Here is a 17,973-nt window from a genome sequence, read left to right as displayed (position 1 = left end):
CTTGCAAAGGGTTAATCTAAAAAAAAAGAAAAAAAAATCCTCAAATCTCTTCTCTTTCTCTCCCCTCCTCACTCCCTTCCCTTTTTCCAGGTGTTGTTTATGGCCACAGGAGGGAGCTCAAATCCAGACATGGGAGGATTGGCTTGATTTYGGATCCAGAGCCTCTTAAACTCTCACTTTTCCGCTAAGCTGGTCCCTGTTATGTCCAGGATCTGGCACCTGCTTGACATTTACTTTGAGTTCCAGAGGACCAGAGACCTAGGATGAGGAGCATTGGATCTGCCCTGAACCTGCTTTTGGTATCGCCACTCTACTTTGTGTGGACCGTGGTCGCTCTGGACCTGGCACAAGCTCCCTGCACCACTTTGGTCCAGGGGAAATTCTTTGGGTATTTCTCCTCCTTCGCTGTCTTCCCGTTGAACTCCTCTCTCTGCTCTTGGATTATCCAGAACCCTGACCCTCGGAGGTACACCTTGTACATGAAGATCCTGAAACCTACCAGCGTATGTGACCACCAGCACATCCGCACCTACCAGTTCGACTCCTTCCTGGAGTCCACCCGCACCTACCTGGGCATGGAGAGCTTTGACGATGTGTTGAAGCTCTGTGATGGGTCCACCCGGTATGCCTTCCTCCAGTCCAACAAGCAGTTCCTCCAGATGAAACAGACCACGCCGCCAGGGGTGGAGAGCGGGCCTGTGCGATGGAAGCCCACGAAGGCTCAGGAGAGGGACTTCTCGGTGGAGTACCTCGTGGTGGGCAACAGGAACCCTAGCAAAGCTGCTTGCCAGATGCTCTGCAAGTGGCTGGACGCATGCTTGGCCATCAGCAGCAGCTCCCACCCGTGTGGCATTATGCAGACTCCATGTTCTTGCTCAGGAGGTGAGGTCCTAGATCAGGYCAGCGAGATCCTGGGGCTCACGAAGAAGAAAGAAGATTGCTATAAGGATGGGATTTACTTGGAGAACTGCATGAGCAGCCCAAAGGACAGCAGCGGAGTGGAGTCCCTGGGTAAGTGGAGTGCGGCTACCTGCCTGGAGGCGTTTGGGAGGAAGGGCTAGTTGGTGTGTCTCTCCCGGGTCCCACAGTCCCGGTCGTCGTTGTATCTGAGTCTATGGATGCGTGTTATGAAAACCTTTTTTTCTAATTGATAAGCAGGTCTGGTAACCCCCGGTGGCTCTTTATTAGCATGTAACTAGAATGCAGAGCACCTTCCCCTGAACGCGTCCCAGATTGTTTCATTAGTTCCCAGAGCTGGTGCCTCATTTGTTTTACTTATCCTGCAGCCTCAGAGCTGCTGAGAGTCTTAACCTGAAGGCGAGCAGCTTTCCTACATAAAGATGTCCTAGAAGAGCCAGGATCCAAGTTACCTCCCGAGGCAGGTTGCACTCGGTAGCCCTATCACCCATTTTAATTCATGGGAAACACTTAACTCCCAGGCCCAGTTTAAGCGAATGCCAACAGCAAGCGTGTTCATTTTGTCTTGGCCTTGTTTTCCTTCTGGACACTTTCAAAAAAACCCAGGAAGCAAACAACCACCCCCTCCGCACACACACACGCGAACCAAATGCTGCTTGCACGGGGTTACTAGGTGCCTTCTTTGTGGCTCATTCCTCAGGTGTTTCATCAGCTCCTGTGTTTCATTTTCCTTATGATCTTCAGTGACTGAGGCATAGGCTGTGCCTGCTGGGAGGCAATGGAAGGACCCAGGGAGGCAGAGGGGGCATGACAGAAAGGGCGAAGAATAAGGACGAGATGCTCCTAAGATCTGATCTCTGCGTGTGTCACAGCTGCTTAACCTTTCGGTGGTGTTCTGGGGAGCAAAACGTCTGGGGAGCAGGCTCCGTCGGCGGTATGGCGTCGTGCAAAGTAGAAGGGAACTGGAGGGTCAAAAGCGGAGCCTCTATTTTAGTGCCTGTGTCAGATCCGCTCTGATATATTTATTCTCGGTTCCCGTCCCACCTGCCAGCAGGCAGGTTATGTAAAACGGAGGTGTGATACTAAATAGGAATATGGGCAGGAGCRGGGGGAGCCTCCGATTTTGCAAAGTTCAGACCCACTCCTGAATTGCACCCCAGGGTGCTGTCTCCTTGAAATGTCAGATTCAGATGTCCTCTGCCATCAGAAGAAAGTTTGTGTCTGGTGGGTTCTGGACTTGGTGTTTTCTGCCTGGCTTTACCAGACACCCCCACTCAGAAGAGAACTTCTGTACGTTTCTGTGGGTGGAAAGAGGCCAGATTCACTYGCAATAGGAAGGAGGTTATCAGGCACAGGTCCAGGCTGTGCAGTGTGATTTTCTTGCAGACCTCAGTTTGGAGTTAGCTGAGCGATTAGTATACGATCAGGTATTAGTGCTTCCGTCAGTGTATTTTGGGGGAGATTTTGTTTCTCACTGATCTGTGAATCAATATGTGAAGACACACAGCCGAGCCGTAAATCCTGCAAATTAGGACTTCAGCAGAGCCTCTTTCCCTGGTTATGAGCACACTGCAATATTCGCTCCTCAGATCTCAGATTTCTTTGCAGTGCCCTTTCCTCCTCCGTGAACAGTTTGTGCAGAGCACCGTGTGGCTGTCTCCTCGGAGTGATATGAGCTTCCTAAGTCATGTGTCATGCTTTGTATTTGCTGATTGGATGATTTATGCATTCAACCCAAGTAGCACGACCTTTTTCATTGCGACCAAAGGTGAAATTTTAAATAAGATTTTCAGCAAATCCTGGAGCATTCAAGCTTAATATTGGCTTTTGTAAAGATCTCTCCCAGTTCAGCTTGAGTGCTTGAATGTTCCCAGAAAATAAATATGAAAGAAGCTCAGAGGTGGCTGAACCAAAATTCTTTTTGGGTGTCAAATATTTGTAGAGAGTGCAGATAATTTTTTTGCTGGCTGCTCACATCTGCCCGATATTGAAGATGTAGAATTAGCATCTTCACTGGTGGAACGCCATCTACATGGAAACAACGCTCGCGGCCCGGCCTCTCCATGTGCTGCTCTGTCTGTCACTCTGTCTATTTTGATTTTTGCAAAGGCTTGATCAGGAAGATGGAGGCGAGATCCAATTTGGACCCAGAACCAGTGATCTTTTAACAGTATTTTGTGGGTGGAACATTTTGATAGGGTTCCCAAATTCCTAGCGCTGCTAGTGGTGGTTATTGCTGTTATTGTTGTTCTGATTGTGTTTGTAACAGTTTTTGTTTTTTCCTACAAGCTTTTTTTTTTTTTTTTTGCTGCTGCTTCCTGAGTCATTTGTTGCTTCTGAGCCTGTCTCCTGACACTTTCATCTTCAAACATGTGTATGTGTGTCTTGTACTAATCTAGTCTGATGAATTTTGAGGCAAGTAAAAAAACTGCCAGATACCCAGGTACCATCCCTAAATGTGGAGCCTGACTTTTCCTGATGTCTCTCTTCTACACCTGAGACGTTTCCAAAGCAAGTGGGTGGGTGTAAACTTACTAAAGCTACAATGAGGCACTGCTTTGGAAGGAGCCGTGCTGTTTCTCTGGGAGCCGCTGTGGCTCATAAAATACGTGATATCCCTTTGAAAAGGTGCGGTCCCCATGTTGGGTCAGTGGTATCCCAAAGGATGGAGAATGCATGTGGCTGCCGGCTGGATTAGATGGTTTCCTCTCCCTGCTCTCTGAATTCACTCAAGAGCAGTCCGAGAGTAGATCTGGTAGGCTGGACGTTGGCTTTCGTGGCCAAAGAACAGACCAGAAGATACAAGTTCTGCTACCGACCGAGCCGTCGCTCAGTCTCAAAGACAGATCTCCCCACCAGGGCTGAGAAGTGGGTGCACCGACCTTGTCACTCCAGAGCTGCTGGGACACTCAYGTCAAGGAAATTCGTGGCAGAAGGGTTAACCACTGCTGCAGGCTGAGGCACCCCGCTGAAAGGACAGCTAGAGCAAACACAGCGGTGGGAAGGTGTCAGCACTGTCCTTCTCTGACCATGTCCTCTGCTCTGCCCTATGCCTTTTTTTTWAATTTATTTTTTTATTTTTAAACGGCAGGCCTCTCTGCAGAAGGAAAATTGCATGCCTGTGGGAGCACAGGGTTGGAGCCTGCTTGTATAATCCCTTTTACCAATGACCAAGCTCTGTCTCAACACATTGTTTTGTTGTTGTTGTTGTTTGTTTTTTCCACTGGATTTGCTCATTTGCTATCACTGCTGTGACACAAAGAAACCTAACCGCCAGTCTGATTTCACCCATGGCCAATGAATTTACACCTGGTGCAGGCACATAGGGACGTTTGTGGACATTCAGAGTGATACTTAACAAAGCGACTCTGCCTTCATCCCAAAAGAGACTCCCTGTCTGAGATCTGTCGGGGCAAAATTATTTATTTAATTAATCCTAAAGTTTTTGGGKTTTTTTTTTTTCCCCCTACATTTAGTGAGACACCCCCTTTGCACTCGCTCTCCCACGCAGACGTTGCAGAGGTTACAGCAGGCGGTGGTGGGGGCGGGAAGAATCTGTCAGGGTGCAGAGGCGGCAGAAGATATTTCGGTGTCTTGCTGCACACGGAGCTCGTCCTGATGATCAGCAGGATACGCTTGGAAGCGTACAGGCAGCTGCAGCCCACCCGCCATTTTTCCTGTCCTTGTTGCAGTTATCTCAAGGTGCTGCACCACGAAGGCTTTGAACAGGGGGAATTTCTCTAGGGGAAGACTATTAAAGGGGAAAGATTTGGGGCAGCATCAGCCCTCCCTCTGCTGGCGCAAGCAAGGTAGGAAGAAGGCAGAAACCAGCTGTAAGTTCTGATGTTTAGAGGTGAATCCTCCTTTGGGAATGCAAGTTGGCATTCCTGGGATAGGCTCTCTTGCAGGCGAGCRATAGGGGCCCTGAAAGGCTGCAGTTTGGAGAGCTTGCAGAAACAAGGGGGCCTGTGACATTCAGGAGGATTGAAGGTCTGAAAATCCTGGTGGACCTCCGAAACGAGAGCCAGCTTCCCTGTAAACAGAGCTGGGGCTTTAAAAAGGATTCTGATGTGACACTGTAATGGAAGAAGGTTAAGTGTGTGCTTAAGTGCTGTGCTGAGTTAGGCACTTAATGAATGACTAATTCGTCCTGTCTCGACGTAATCTGCTCCTGGAAGGCCATTATAGTACTCTCGCATTGGTGGCCCAAAAAGATAACCAGCATGCGCTAGTCCTTCCAGTCTTCACAACCCCTCCCCAGGGGATCCAAGATGCTGATTGCAAAACAAGGTTAATTGTGTGCCCCTGAAATTTATTGCTTGTTCACTGGTAAAGTAGATGAAGAGTCACTTGCTTCAGGGCTGGAGGGACTTTTACGATGAACAAGTCTGACCAGTTACATATCTCTGCCAGAGAACTTCACCTGTTCATTCAAGAAAATAACTAAAAATTGTGATGGAAATAGAGCTTTCTAGTTTTCAGAAAGCATTCGGTCAGGATATTGCTAGTCCTGAGTGCTGGGGAATTCCCTGTCTTTCTTGGTAAGCTTTCCCGTTGCCCAGTTAAGCCCATCACTCTGAACAAACACAGTCCTTCCTCCCTGACTCGCAGTCCCTCACTTCACTTCTGCGTTTTAGTGGTGTTTCACCTTCCAACCCTGAGGTGTTTTTACGCCTTTGTCTGCTAGATTAAGAAGTCATCCAGCATCCATTCTCTACTATCTGGAGTGGTATTTATAGACCCATGAACAAGTTGCTTCTTAACCTTGGTTGCGTTAAGTAGACTGAACTCCATAAATCTCTCGCTGCAGGACACGTTCTCCAGATCTCAGGTTGCTCTTGGGAGCGTTGCTTCATGCCTGGCCTCTTCAGCTAGGCAGAACGTGATGTTTCCTCAGCAGGTCCAAGCTTCTGCCTGATCTAGAGTCTGAGTGACTGCTCAGGGGAGTCCCTGGTGTGGAAGAGGAGCCAGAGGCATAGGGTCAGATGAACCAACTAGATTCCTCCTTGATGCAGAAATCACATTTTGTGGCACGATTTTACTTCCCTTGAATCCCTACCACCACCAGAGCAGAAACCATTTGTTAAGTGATTCCCTGTGCTTGTGGTGAGCTTTAGTAACCACGAAAGTTCAGGGACTGACAAAGAGCTGTGAGTAATTGCCCAGGGGCAGGCTAGCAAGCCTCTCCGTTGACCTCTTCAGCTTCTCCTTAGGACACGCGGCTCTATCCCTCCCTCCAGGAATACCCCAGGCCCTTAAGGACAGCTGGGCTTGTGAAAAAGGGAGCCTAGCTTAAGCCTCATTTTTGGATTTGGCAACCAAAGGGCAAAGGGAGTTGAATGGATTCAGTTTCTTTGCCTCTCCTTCCTCCTGATATAGACTCACTGTGTGTACTTGGGGGAGGTGTGCTGTTTTCCAGCTCCTTGCTGTCCTGTCTGTATTTGCCCAGCTGTCTAGTCTGTACATCCATCAGAGCAGGGCTATGATACAATGAGAGATCACCAGCAAAATGTGGGGCAAGGAGGAGCTGATTTCTGCTCTCAGGATGAGATGTTCCCATGCTGCCCTGCTAAAAGCATTGGGGATTTTAGCTGGCATGGTCCCAGCTTGAGTCTAAGCCAGAGCAGCACTAAGCAAGAACTGACACCATTTCCAAGCTCCTGGAGGAGGGTGTGGACCAGAACCTGCCACCTGCACCTTGCAAAGGGGGCACCTTCCTCTCCTTGTCTCCTGCAGTGAATCCGCACTGGCTCCATATGGGCAACTCCTGAGGGGAAAGTCCCTTACGTGTGTGGTCACTGGGTGTTTTATGCGGTAGGGAAGTGTGGGTAACTGGGAGCTGAGGTGAGGGATCCTGAGGTGGTTTAAACACTCAGAGCTCTGTGAGCTGCGCAAGCCCTGCCTCTCCCATTGCTTTGCTCTGGGATCATTAAAGACATTGCTCTTCGGCGTGGACAGAAGTTGTGCAGGGTCTGGGGTCTTTCCAGTGGCTAAGCAGAGATTTCATGTGCCCATGCTGTTGTTTCTGCACTAAATCCACTTGTACATGCATCTGTATGGAGATGTCCTGTTTGAGAGATAGATAGTGGGGGGAAAATGAGAAAAAATAAAACGATCAGTTCCATTGTGAACTCAACAGCTTGTGGACATGTTCACAATGCAGAAACATCAGCAATTACCGTCAAAATGCACTATTGTTATGGCAGGGAGACTAAAGGTGGCATTTACATCCAGTTGCTGAGGGAGTTTTACAGGCAACTACTCCCGTTATTGCTATGAGGGGACTTTTATGTGTAATGTAATGAGTGGCAGCCTGGTGAAAGGCTCAGCCTTTCAGTTACGCATTCTTTACTTTTATTTTTAGTTCGTCATTGTTTAGCCTCCTTTCATATTCGGGACCTATAGCAAATTCCCCGAAGTGTGTCGTGTGAGAACAGAAGGTCAAATTTAGATGCAGGGAGACCCAGAAACCAGATGCGAAATCATCACATCTGCAGCATAGCTTTGCAACTGTAACTCCTGTCATGTCAGAATGAAGATGTTACTCTCTCCAAAGGAAGGATGCACTGAGCCATTTCTAACCCTTTTCACCACCAACCGTAAACATCTGACGTATTGAGATGATCATAGCAGGCTGCAAAACAAAAAAACAATATCTTTCCAAGGGGAAAAGGGATCCATGGAGCTTTTCAGGTACCTGAATACCCTTTGAGGTGCCTGACCTCTGTGGATCTCTTTGGCACTGAGCTGTCTGTCTTGGTKGACCATGTCTGTTTTGATGAATCTAGCTCTTATGTTTCCCCTCATTTTCCTTGAAAAGGGGAGTTTCCCTTTTTACAATGCTTGTTTTCTTTATGTTGATGTAGCTCCCAAAGACTTCAGCTGAAGTCAGGACTTAGCAGGGACTATACAGAGCCCAGCTGCCTTAGAGATCCAGCAGACAGTAGGTTGAGGAGGGGAGAAGGGCTGTGATCTTTGCCCAGCAGGCTGGGAATGGAGGCTCAGCAAGGTTGAGAGCTTGTCTGTGACCACTCCAAGACACAGAACCAAAAGTGGATCTGCGTGCTCCAGGTGACAGTGATCTTTTTCAATGCTGGACAGAGCAGTAGTTTTTCCTGCTTCTTCCAGAGCATCATTGTCATCTCTGCAACTTATCCTTTCTCCCTTATTTTCCTGYCTCTGCTGTGATAGTCAATGTAATCTTGCAACATCTACTGGTGCTGATCCTGGCTCCTATGAGTCCGTCATCCCCCAAGTCAGCACTGAAGCAAGCCTGGGCTAAATAGGTTGGAAAACTGTTTTTGGATTCTCAGCAGGTATCACTTAGTGTGCCTCTGTGATACATTAACCCGGGGAGGAGTCAGCATCTGTGTGTCCCTGGGGTGGCTCTACCAAAGTCACCTCCAGTTGTTGCCTCTCTGCGTGGTACACTGTCTCCTCGCACTTGCTGCAACCAGCAATCTGATACCGTACGGCCGATATAAATATCCTGCTTGTCAGCCTTCTGGCGGGGCAAGACAGGCAGGCTAGGAAGGGACGTCCTTTAGCACATCATCAGAATTGCAGATCTGTTCGGTTTAAATAAATTTCTTTTTGTTCTCTGGCTCCAGTTTTGATAGCGCAATAATTGCCACACACCTCATTAAGCTGAATGCTCTCGGTGGGCCTTGAGTTGTCCGTGCAGTCAAATGAACAGCTACAGGCTTGGGATATTCCCAGTGCTAGGAAGCAATAAGGAAGAGAAGGGACCCGGAGTGGTGAGAGCTGCAGCTCCTGGCTCCTGACCCAACCGCACTGCCGTGGTGGGGCAGCCGCTCTGTCCCGTCGTCGCTGGAGTACTTTGAGCTGTGCTCACTCCGCAATATGTGGGCTGTGATCCGTACAAACACCAGCAACAACGGGGGAGAGAGACACAGAGAGAGCCTGGTGCTGATTCCTCAAGCCAAAATGCTGTAACAGCTTGTGTGCATGGAGACGACAAGGCAGCGGACACGTGCGTGTAAAAAGCGTGGTAGTGTCCCAAAATGCAGGGCTGAAATGATTGTCAAAYGAAGGGCAGTCTCCCCCCCTCCCTGTGTCCTATGGCAGGACAATAATTACCAGTGTCAGTCCTTGGCTTTGTAATCTTTCCTGGGCTGAAGAAAAAGATGCCCTGGTCTCTGCTAGGTTGGGTGTTTATCTTTTTACTGGATGGAAGTTGGCACTTTCCTTCTTGTTAGTTTTTGTTTGTTTTTGACTATCGTTGTGTTGAAGATGCCCAGACCAGAAGATGGTGAGGTTCTGCAAATGGTACTGAAAGCAGGAGAAACAGCTRAGAGCATGAGAACTTTTCTCCATTTGATTTTACTGGTCCCACTCCTGAGTCCAAAGGCTGGTTCTTCTGAAGGGCAGGGATGCGGGTTACTGGTCCCTAGGCTCTTGTTGAGACCCTGGGACTGATGYAAAGAGGACCTACACAGAGTCTCTGCTTCGGGATTTGCTCAGCCCACTGGAGCCTGGGACAGGACAAGGGATGCAGTGATTCCCCCATGTCTCCCTGTGCCTCCTGCTGCCCCAGACTAAACCCAGTCCCATGAGGAGCGCGACTCAGTGATCTCTGCATGCTTAAACTTTGTATATAGGCCTGTAGACTGCCATACATGCCTGCTGGGTGAAGTCAAGGTTTAGTTTTGGTGTCCCCTTCCCACAGCTTGAGTCTACTGGTCATTTTCAACCGGACTTGCTGGTGTGACCAAGATCATGAACAGAATCCCATTTCTGCTGGTTCAGTGGGGAAAGACAGTGGTGTCGAGGAGAGAAAACATCTTGCATGTGCTGTGGGAAAGGCTTCAGTACAAGTTCAGCTTGGCCATCAGAGACCTCCATGAGGGCTCATTCTAGAGCCATATGGGGAATGAAGCTACTTTATTAGCTCTGTTGTTGCTCATGCAGTTTCTTGGCTTTAAAGTTAGTGCCATGAGGGGCAGGCAGGTTAAAATATGTGGATGCTGTGCATGGGTACCTACAGGAAAAATATGACATTAGCCCTAGTGTAGGGAGATGCCAGGAGAAAGAGAGTCCAATCCGCATGACCTGTTCTTGTCTATGAGGACTTCACCAGCACTGGCAGCACTGGTACCATTTTTGTCCAAGGTGCCTATTAACCCAAGACTGGGACTAAGTTCCCTAAAGACACTGGGTTAGGTGATTTCTGCAGAACTGGACCAAGAAGATATCTGCACTAGATTTCCAGTTGTGGACATCTGCTTGATGAGACAYCACTGCCATGCCCAGCCAGCAAAGCATTAGTGCCAGATATGCTGTTTACAGCTGGGCTCGCCTGGCGTTTGGCTTCTGTCTTGTTTGCATGGAGTCAGTCAAAGGAACTTCAGTAAAAGTGACCGAAGACAAACAGTTAATTTCTGATCATAAAAATCCTTTCTTCTTCATACCCCTTCCTCCTCCTTTGTTTAGTTTGTTCTTTTTTGTTGTTGTTTTCATGTCCTGAATTAGAAAGCTTCCTGTAATGTTAGGCATGAACACTTTTTGCTAAGCACTGCTCTTACCAGGGCCATGGCAGCTTCTGACAGGAACAGAACCTGTTTTGGGGAGCTCTGCTGGGTTTGGAGTAACTCTTTATCTTGGGAGCAGCCCCATGAGGCTCAGTGTACAGCCACATATTATATCTGTGGATGCTGAAACCAAATTGTGGAGAGTCAGATCCAGCAGCAGCATAACATAGGGGTGATTCAGCCTGGAGAGTAGGTGTTTGTAATGTTTTCATCATGACCAGCAGTACGGCATCTAAACCCTGCTGACCACCTTCCTCGGCAGAGATGAGCTGTTCAGCCTTGTTAATCTCCCCAGACTCTCCTCCCTCATGTTCAGATGTTAAATTCTGGGGACAGCTCCTTCTTTAATTGGCCTGAAATTTCAGCCAGAAAGCTAGAGGGGTCACCCCCCAGCTACCCCGCGTTAAGGTCAGCCAAGATTAGCTGATGATGATGTGACTCAAGAGTTATGCAATGTTAGTAACAGGAATGAAGACAGCAAGCAGCAGAGCAGTTGCTCAGAAAGACGTCTGGCTTGCTGTGGGGGATAGCTCACTGAAGAAGAAAAGAAGCAGGGAAGGGTATGGTCCCTGGGTAACTGTAGAGGAGTATTTAAGGAGATTGCATTTCATGGTTCTGTGCTTCTGGGACATGAAGGAGTTTGGAAGGCTCCTTCGGGGACCTCAACCACCTGCCCCCRCGGACGCACCGCAGCTGAAGAACCATCAAGGAGAACGAAGCTCCTCCAGGGAGAGCAGCAACGGATCCCCTCAAGCTGTCAGCACAGAGATGACTTCTTACTCCAGAAGCTCAGCAGCTCTTCCCTGCCTAGTTCTGCTCTGCGCACAGTCCCTTCCCTCCTGTCTGCCCCAGTGGCTCTGCCCCATGCAGTACCATGCTCTGAGCCTACTCCTGAACCTGATGTGTTGTCCCCAAACTTGCTATTAGGGAGACTAAGGTGGCATGCTGTCCCTTCTACTCTTAAAAATACCACACTGTGAGTAGTGGGAATGATAAAGCCTGATTTCCTATCAGATGAAGTCCTGTATTCTCCTACTGTGACAATCCCAGATCCTCTCTGCAGCATTGCTACTCGTACAAAAATCCCATGTGACCTTTGTTTTCCACCAGTTCCTCAAGRTTTGTCCTGCAGCTAGCACCCTCTTGGCTCCCCTAATCACTTGTTGAACAGGGGGCAACACATCTGGAGCACACATGTTGCTGGCCCAGYTGACGTGGCAGATAAGCTAGATAACTGCTGTACTTGCTTTGCAGCTGKTTTTTTTTTCAGTGGATGTGATCACCTAGGTCTCTTTTTCACCTAACTGACTTCACTCTCACAGAAAACCAGCCTGGGATGAGCATCTTTGGGGTGAGATTGGCCTCAAACTTTAATGGGTGAAGGGATATCAACCAGGCAGACAGACGCGCTCACATCTTTCCTTTGGGGAGCTGACCTGGAAAGGAAGCGTGGGCCAACATTYCAGCTGGTGCCTTGAGACCTCTGTCACGTGGGTTCTGCTGCAGCCATTGGGTTAGTCTGGTTTTGGGTTGCACTTTCTCGCCTGGTRTTGACGATGTTCCTGCACTGGGTGCTGGAGGCAAAGGGCCGTACAGCAGGTGGGCACTAGCCCAAGAGCAAAGGATTGAGAGAGCTGCCACATGTGCTGGGTTGTAGACAGAGCATTGACCTATGGTGCTGGAGTCTCTCTGGAGAAGAGCAGTGGTTTCTTGCTTGCRCAGAGACACACATCAGTACCCCAGTGTCATTTTTTGAAGACTTAGTAGCCCCTGATTCTATGCACATGTTATTAACATGGGGGATTTTCACCCAGAGACCCTGGCTCACACCAAGGAGCAAGTGACATGTCTATTTATTCCTGTCTCCAGAGATCAACTGTTCGCACTCCTTTACCTGCTCCAGTAAAATTTCCCTCATGTTTCATTTAGCTTTTACTGCCAGCTGAATGTGCTAGCATCTGAAGGGGGACATGTAGAAGAAGACAGAAACCTTCTGTCCAGACCTGCCACCTGTTCTTTCTTCCAAGGTGGGGGCTCCATGTCAGGATGCCTGATGGGATATTTGATAGCTAAGTATTGTGGTGTGTGGCTCTGAGAGGGGAACATCTCTGAGTCGAAGCCCGTTGAATGCTGGGGAAGCAAATGCTGGGGAAGAGCAGGCACTGTGCACTCCAATAAATGTTTTTTAATACTTCAGTAGGAAAATGCAAGAAAAGAAAAGGTGATGGGGAGAGCCAGAGGCCACAGTGAGGAAATATAAATGGTGTAGCTGGGTTTCCCTTGCTTTTCCGAGAGCATGTGTTGCCTGGGGAGAGGAGGGAGCTGAGAAGGCAGCAGCAGACAAGCCTGTATCCCTCTTTCAAGACACATCCGTAAGCCTGCGGCATGCCCAGGCCTGAGAGCCTGTCCCCACYATGATCCAGCTGTGTCCTGCTGACCTGATGTGGGAGACGTGGCCACAATCCTTGTCACTGGAAATGCAAGATCTCCTCCCACCTCCTGTTGTCTCCCGCACCTTTACTCTTAGGAGCCGGACTGCACACATCTATCTATGCGTGCACAGATGCAGCACCGCTAGAACAAGGGGCTGACTCACGCTTAAACCTCTCCGTGCCAGCAGGCAGCRGTAGAGGGCGGGGGAATGCAAGGAGGACAATATGGGACTTGTGTTTCGCCTCTTAGTTTGCTGAAAGCCCCCTGAGGACTAATCGACTCATTTTCCGGATAGGTCTCATGGTGCATTTCAGATGTTGGTTGTTTATATTTGTGGGATCCTTCTCAGGAAAAAGCACAACTTTTATTAGCACCCAGAGAGCCAGAGCAAACTAATGGGTCGGTCTACCATACCTTGCTGGTTTGGTGGGAGAGGGTGACCTGCATAGCCTTGTGCTTGTATGGGACAGCAGGTGCTGCTCAGGGGTTGTTAGACATGGAGAGAGATACAGGTGGGAGAAATCTGGTGGCCATGCCCCTTCTTTGCAGGAGTCTGATGAAATCTGCGGACAAAGGGATTGCTTCAACACTGCTGCCTTGTCGCCAGAGCCGTCCCCGAGCCCGCTGCTGCGTTCTTCCCTCTGCTCTGGTCTCGTACAGACCTTGAGGCAGCAAAGCATGGACATGCATGCGTCAGTCTTCTCTCACCCAGCAAAACACTCCTGGTCTGCTGAAAGTCCACTACATTCTTGAGTGGTGGGTTGAATTGGGGCTCTCCTAGGGACCATCAGCTCTCCTTCTGCTGGCACAAAAGCTCTTACCTTGCAATTCCTGCTGTCTGTCTACAACAACCCAAGGCAGATGCTCTTCTGTTTTTATCAGGCTCCATCTGACCCAAGACAGTTTGACAGCCCTTCTTGGCACATAGATGCAAACCCTTTCCATTGGAACCCTGATGATGGGCCCAAACTTGGAGCAGTGAGCTAAACCAACACACACATACAGGCCACAATCCCTTCCTCCACCTGGGGGGATCTGAGAGAGAGGAAACAGCTTTTGGGGGGGTAGAAAGAGTTCTGGCAAGGGACAGTCTTTTGGGGCTCGTTTGCATGTCTCCAGTTGCACACTGGTTTGTACGTGTCCCCGTCACAAACACACATGGACACAGGCCTCCAAATCCCGTGTCCATGCAACACATTTCCAGGCACATGCAAGGGGAAAGAAGCATGTACGGCTGCACAGATGGCTGCGTACCAGCATGTACGTGCAAGTGCACCTGCACGTATGGGTACCCATACTTGTTCCTTGCCCCTGCCATGCAAAGCCCTCTCTTTCTTTCTCTCCTGGGGACTGTTCTTCATTAAAGCAAGACCCTCTGACATGCTTTTCTGGAGTAAAGTCACTGTAAAGCAGGTGTTGGGAAGCTGATTCTCGGTGATCCTTTTGCAATGTCAGAACGGCCCCAAAGCAGCTGACAATTGTGGCTGTTCTACTTTCACAGGCCCATTGCATTGAGAAAGTCCCAATTTCGAAATGCAACGTTGCCAAAAATGACAGCTTAGCCTTCATCACATTTTAATTAAAACTCTACCCATTCCCTTTTGCCCCTGCTCCTTTCCTCCATACCTTTCTCCACCCCGTCCCTTTTGCCACAAAAGAACATCTAACATCAGCTGGGGAAAATGTACTCATTCAGCAATTAAATAATTGAATGTTCTGTTGGCAAAATGAACTATTGCCTGCTTTTCCTGTGTTTTTTTCCTCCTCCTTTTCCCCTCTTCTTTCTTCTTCCCTCTGGTGAGATAAGGCTGCCATTCTTGAAAGCCGTTTTAAATATTCATGTTTTAATTAACGGACTTTATTGCATGAACTCTATGTAAGATAATAAAAAGACTGCCTAAGGCACAACACATTTTTTTTTTTGTTTGTTCTTGAAAGGGGACTTGGAAGCAAAAAGACTAATACATTTCCTCAACAAACATTTGAAAGATGCACAGAAACGACAACTGTGGGTTGCTTAACCAGCGCGTCTTCCCGTAACCCATGAGCTCCTGCCTATATCTTTGCGACCTGTCTCTATCGGTATGGAGCACAGTATAAATCCACAAGGTCTTTGGAGTGGTTCCTCTGGACRTACACCAGGCTCTGCACTGGGCAGAGCAGGGCAGGAGTCTGCATCCAGCGGATGCTCGGGTTGAGTTGGGGACAGAGCTGCAGCAAGAAGGGACACTTTGGGGCAGTGAATGTCTGGGACTGAATGAACTCTTTTGCTTAACCGGGAAAATGAATGTTTTGCTTTGTGTTTGGATGATTTTTCAAAACAAAATAAAAGGAATGCCTGAAGCAACCCCCCTCCCCAATAGTTCTGGGTTGAAAAACCCAAATATTGACCGTACATTTCTGCAATGGATTTTGCTTTTATTTAAGACAAACAAGTTGACAGGACGCATGAATTTGTGAAACATCTGATATTGCCAGTTATGTATTTTTTTGCCAAAAAAGAAGAAAAATAATGTTAGATGAAGCTTACTTCTATGTGGGTGTTTTCTTATGGTGCAGCAACCGAAATTAATTTTATATTCTGAGTGTGTCATCTGTGTATCTTGATATGGGGCCCTGCACCCAGCTTAGCTGTGGACTAGTGCCAGTGGGGTGGCCCCATGGATGCTGCACGGGAGCATCAAAGGGAGGCCTCTGCCATGTTCCTGCATCTGCTCGTGACCTTGAAGAAGTCATTTTGTGCACTTATGCTGATTTTTACTCTCCCTTTTTTTTTTTTTTTTTTTTTTTGCTTATTTAGACTCAGATCTTGAGAGAAATTGATAGTTTCTTAAGGAAACACATGTACAGCACCTAGCATCAGAATGCCCTGATGTCTGGTGATAGCTTAGTGAGACTGGATATAAATAGTCATACTACAGCAGCCTACAACCAAGTCTGGTTGTAGGACTACTTCTCTTTCAAGAAAAGGATAATCTCTTACAGGTGCAGAGAAAACATATTTAATCACTTCATGCAGGTATTCAGTGCTTTAATGGTAAACTATATTGTTCCCTGAGGACATCACTGTCTATCATACAGCTTATTCTGTTTGCTTCCTACCTAATACTGAATTTTTTCATCCTAAGTGCTGAGCCGAGGAAGGACCAGAGTTCAGCAGCAGCAGAGGGGCAAAGATGGGTCGCTCTGCCGTGTTAGATGGAGCATCTTTGGATTTACACCAGGGTGAACAAGCACATGGGCAGACCGGTCTTAATAATAACTCATCCAGCAGAGAAGTCTTTATTCTCTCTTGTGAAGGTTCTGTCAACTCTGCAATGCCCTGTGTGTGGAGGTGAAAATACTGGGCTGTTCTTGCTCATATGCCACCCAATTCCAGATGGGACATCTGCTACTTCTCTTGGGGCAATCCAGCAGATTTCTGGGATCAGTGGTTCATCATCACTTCATATACCCTGGTATGATTTCCTCAAAGCTCCTAGTAACTGTGAGGTACCTCAGTGTGAGCTGCGGATGAGCACGTCAAGGTTTTTATCTGATACAGGATCCCTACTCCTCTCTCGTGTGTCAGCAGAGCTGAAGGTGGTTTAACAAAGTCTAAGGGACACCAAGCAGTTGGAGGGCCCAGAAAGAGGAATGGGTCCAAAGTGAAAATTCTTGTTCAATTCTTGAAAAACTTTACTGAGAGTAGCATGAGAGGAAGGAAACCCCGAATTGGGTCTAATCAYGGAATGACAGGAATTCATTTACCAGCACATATGTCTTAGGGTGTGCTGTTGCATCACAGATCTCAAAGCACAGTATGACCATTATGTCTAGGACACCAAAATCAGTAGATGGTTTGGTGACCTCTTGAAACCACAAGCCCTGGCTCTCAGATCTGTTTGAAATTATCTGTCTGAGTGAGGGACAAGTGACTGATATACAGGGCTCTGGAAAGTCTCACAGCAGAGGATCTCAGCTCTTGTTGTCCCGTGTGTTGTGGTGACTAACTCTGGCTGTCCCCAGTGAAGACATCCACATCTCAGCCAGTCACCCTGAGCTCCCTACGTAGTCGACAAAAAGCTGCTTAGGGGAGTTTAGGGCAGGGTGCATCTCATCCCAAACAAGACAACAGAGAGAAGGAGTCAGGGTCTTCAGCAAAGGGACTGGACAGCTGATTTGGAGGAAGACTAATGGATATGGGTGAACGAGGCAGCATCTCAGCTCCAGTGCAGCCTTCCAACTGGCCGTAACTAAAGTGGTTGTCTTTGGACTGAAATGAGGTGCTGCACTCAGTCCTGATCTGAGCCCACCCTGAGCAAAAGCCAGCTGCCCTCACTGGCTGAACTCCTCTCCATCCTCTCACCAGGAGAGGTGTTTCTGCAGGATCTGTCTCGAAGGGCTGGAGCACAGGGGTATTGCAGGGAGGACATTAGCAAAGCCTGTGCATCCCAAAGTAGTCCTCTTGCTGTAACTGTCCCTCTCCCCATCATGAAAGGAAATAAAGAAATCACTCAGAGGAATTCAAATAAATAAAGAAGCTCCCAGGAAATCTAAACTGCAGCTCAAGCTCTTTGGGAGGTTTCCCATTCCCTGGCCACTGAGTTTTGCTGTTACACCATCCTCAGAAAGTCTTCAAATTGTCCTTCTGTCTGTCCCATCTTCACAATTACACCTATTCCCTGCCCAGAGACTGCCTTCCCCACCCTCCGATTATTCCCTTCTTTTCTAGCATGACCATATGCCCTTATTAAAAGGATGCCAAGAGAAGTGGTCCTTGACCTTCCCCACCCCCTCATCTGCCCATCTTCATTTGAAGCTGAACATGAAATCTGGATGATGATGAGACATCACRGCCTTCAACCCCTTCACCCACTTTGCCCTGGGAGAGGTAGACACAACCCTTTGATGCTTGTGTTCTGCAGGAGTCTGGAGCTCGGGCTGGGCAGCCGAGCGTGGTGTGAGCATCACACTCCTGATGGCAGTGTGGCCTGCACCCTCGGCTGAGGGGCTGTCCTGAGACCAAGGCTGAAGGTGGCCAGGTTGCAGTCTGCGTGCCGGGGTCTCTTAGGCTGTGCTAAGAGTACGC

General features: G+C 48.4%; 1 protein-coding gene across 1 annotated transcript in view; it reads left to right on the top strand.

The window, feature by feature from the left end:
* The first annotated feature begins 263 nt into the window (after positions 1-263).
* ADGRB1 (adhesion G protein-coupled receptor B1) overlaps positions 264-17,973 on the top strand; it is a 206,051-nt gene continuing 188,341 nt past the window's right edge. Inside the window, exon 1 of the mRNA XM_026069494.1 lies at positions 264-1,011. Within this exon, the coding sequence (XP_025925279.1) occupies positions 264-1,011 (748 nt within the window). The remainder of the gene's footprint in view (positions 1,012-17,973) is intronic.

Source organism: Apteryx rowi, unplaced genomic scaffold (assembly GCF_003343035.1).
Source record: "Apteryx rowi isolate R43461 unplaced genomic scaffold, aptRow1 scaffold_106, whole genome shotgun sequence".
Lineage (NCBI taxonomy): Eukaryota > Metazoa > Chordata > Aves > Apterygiformes > Apterygidae > Apteryx > Apteryx rowi.
The sequence above is the reverse complement of the archived record's forward strand: the minus strand, read 5'-3'. Positions and strand labels throughout refer to the sequence as shown.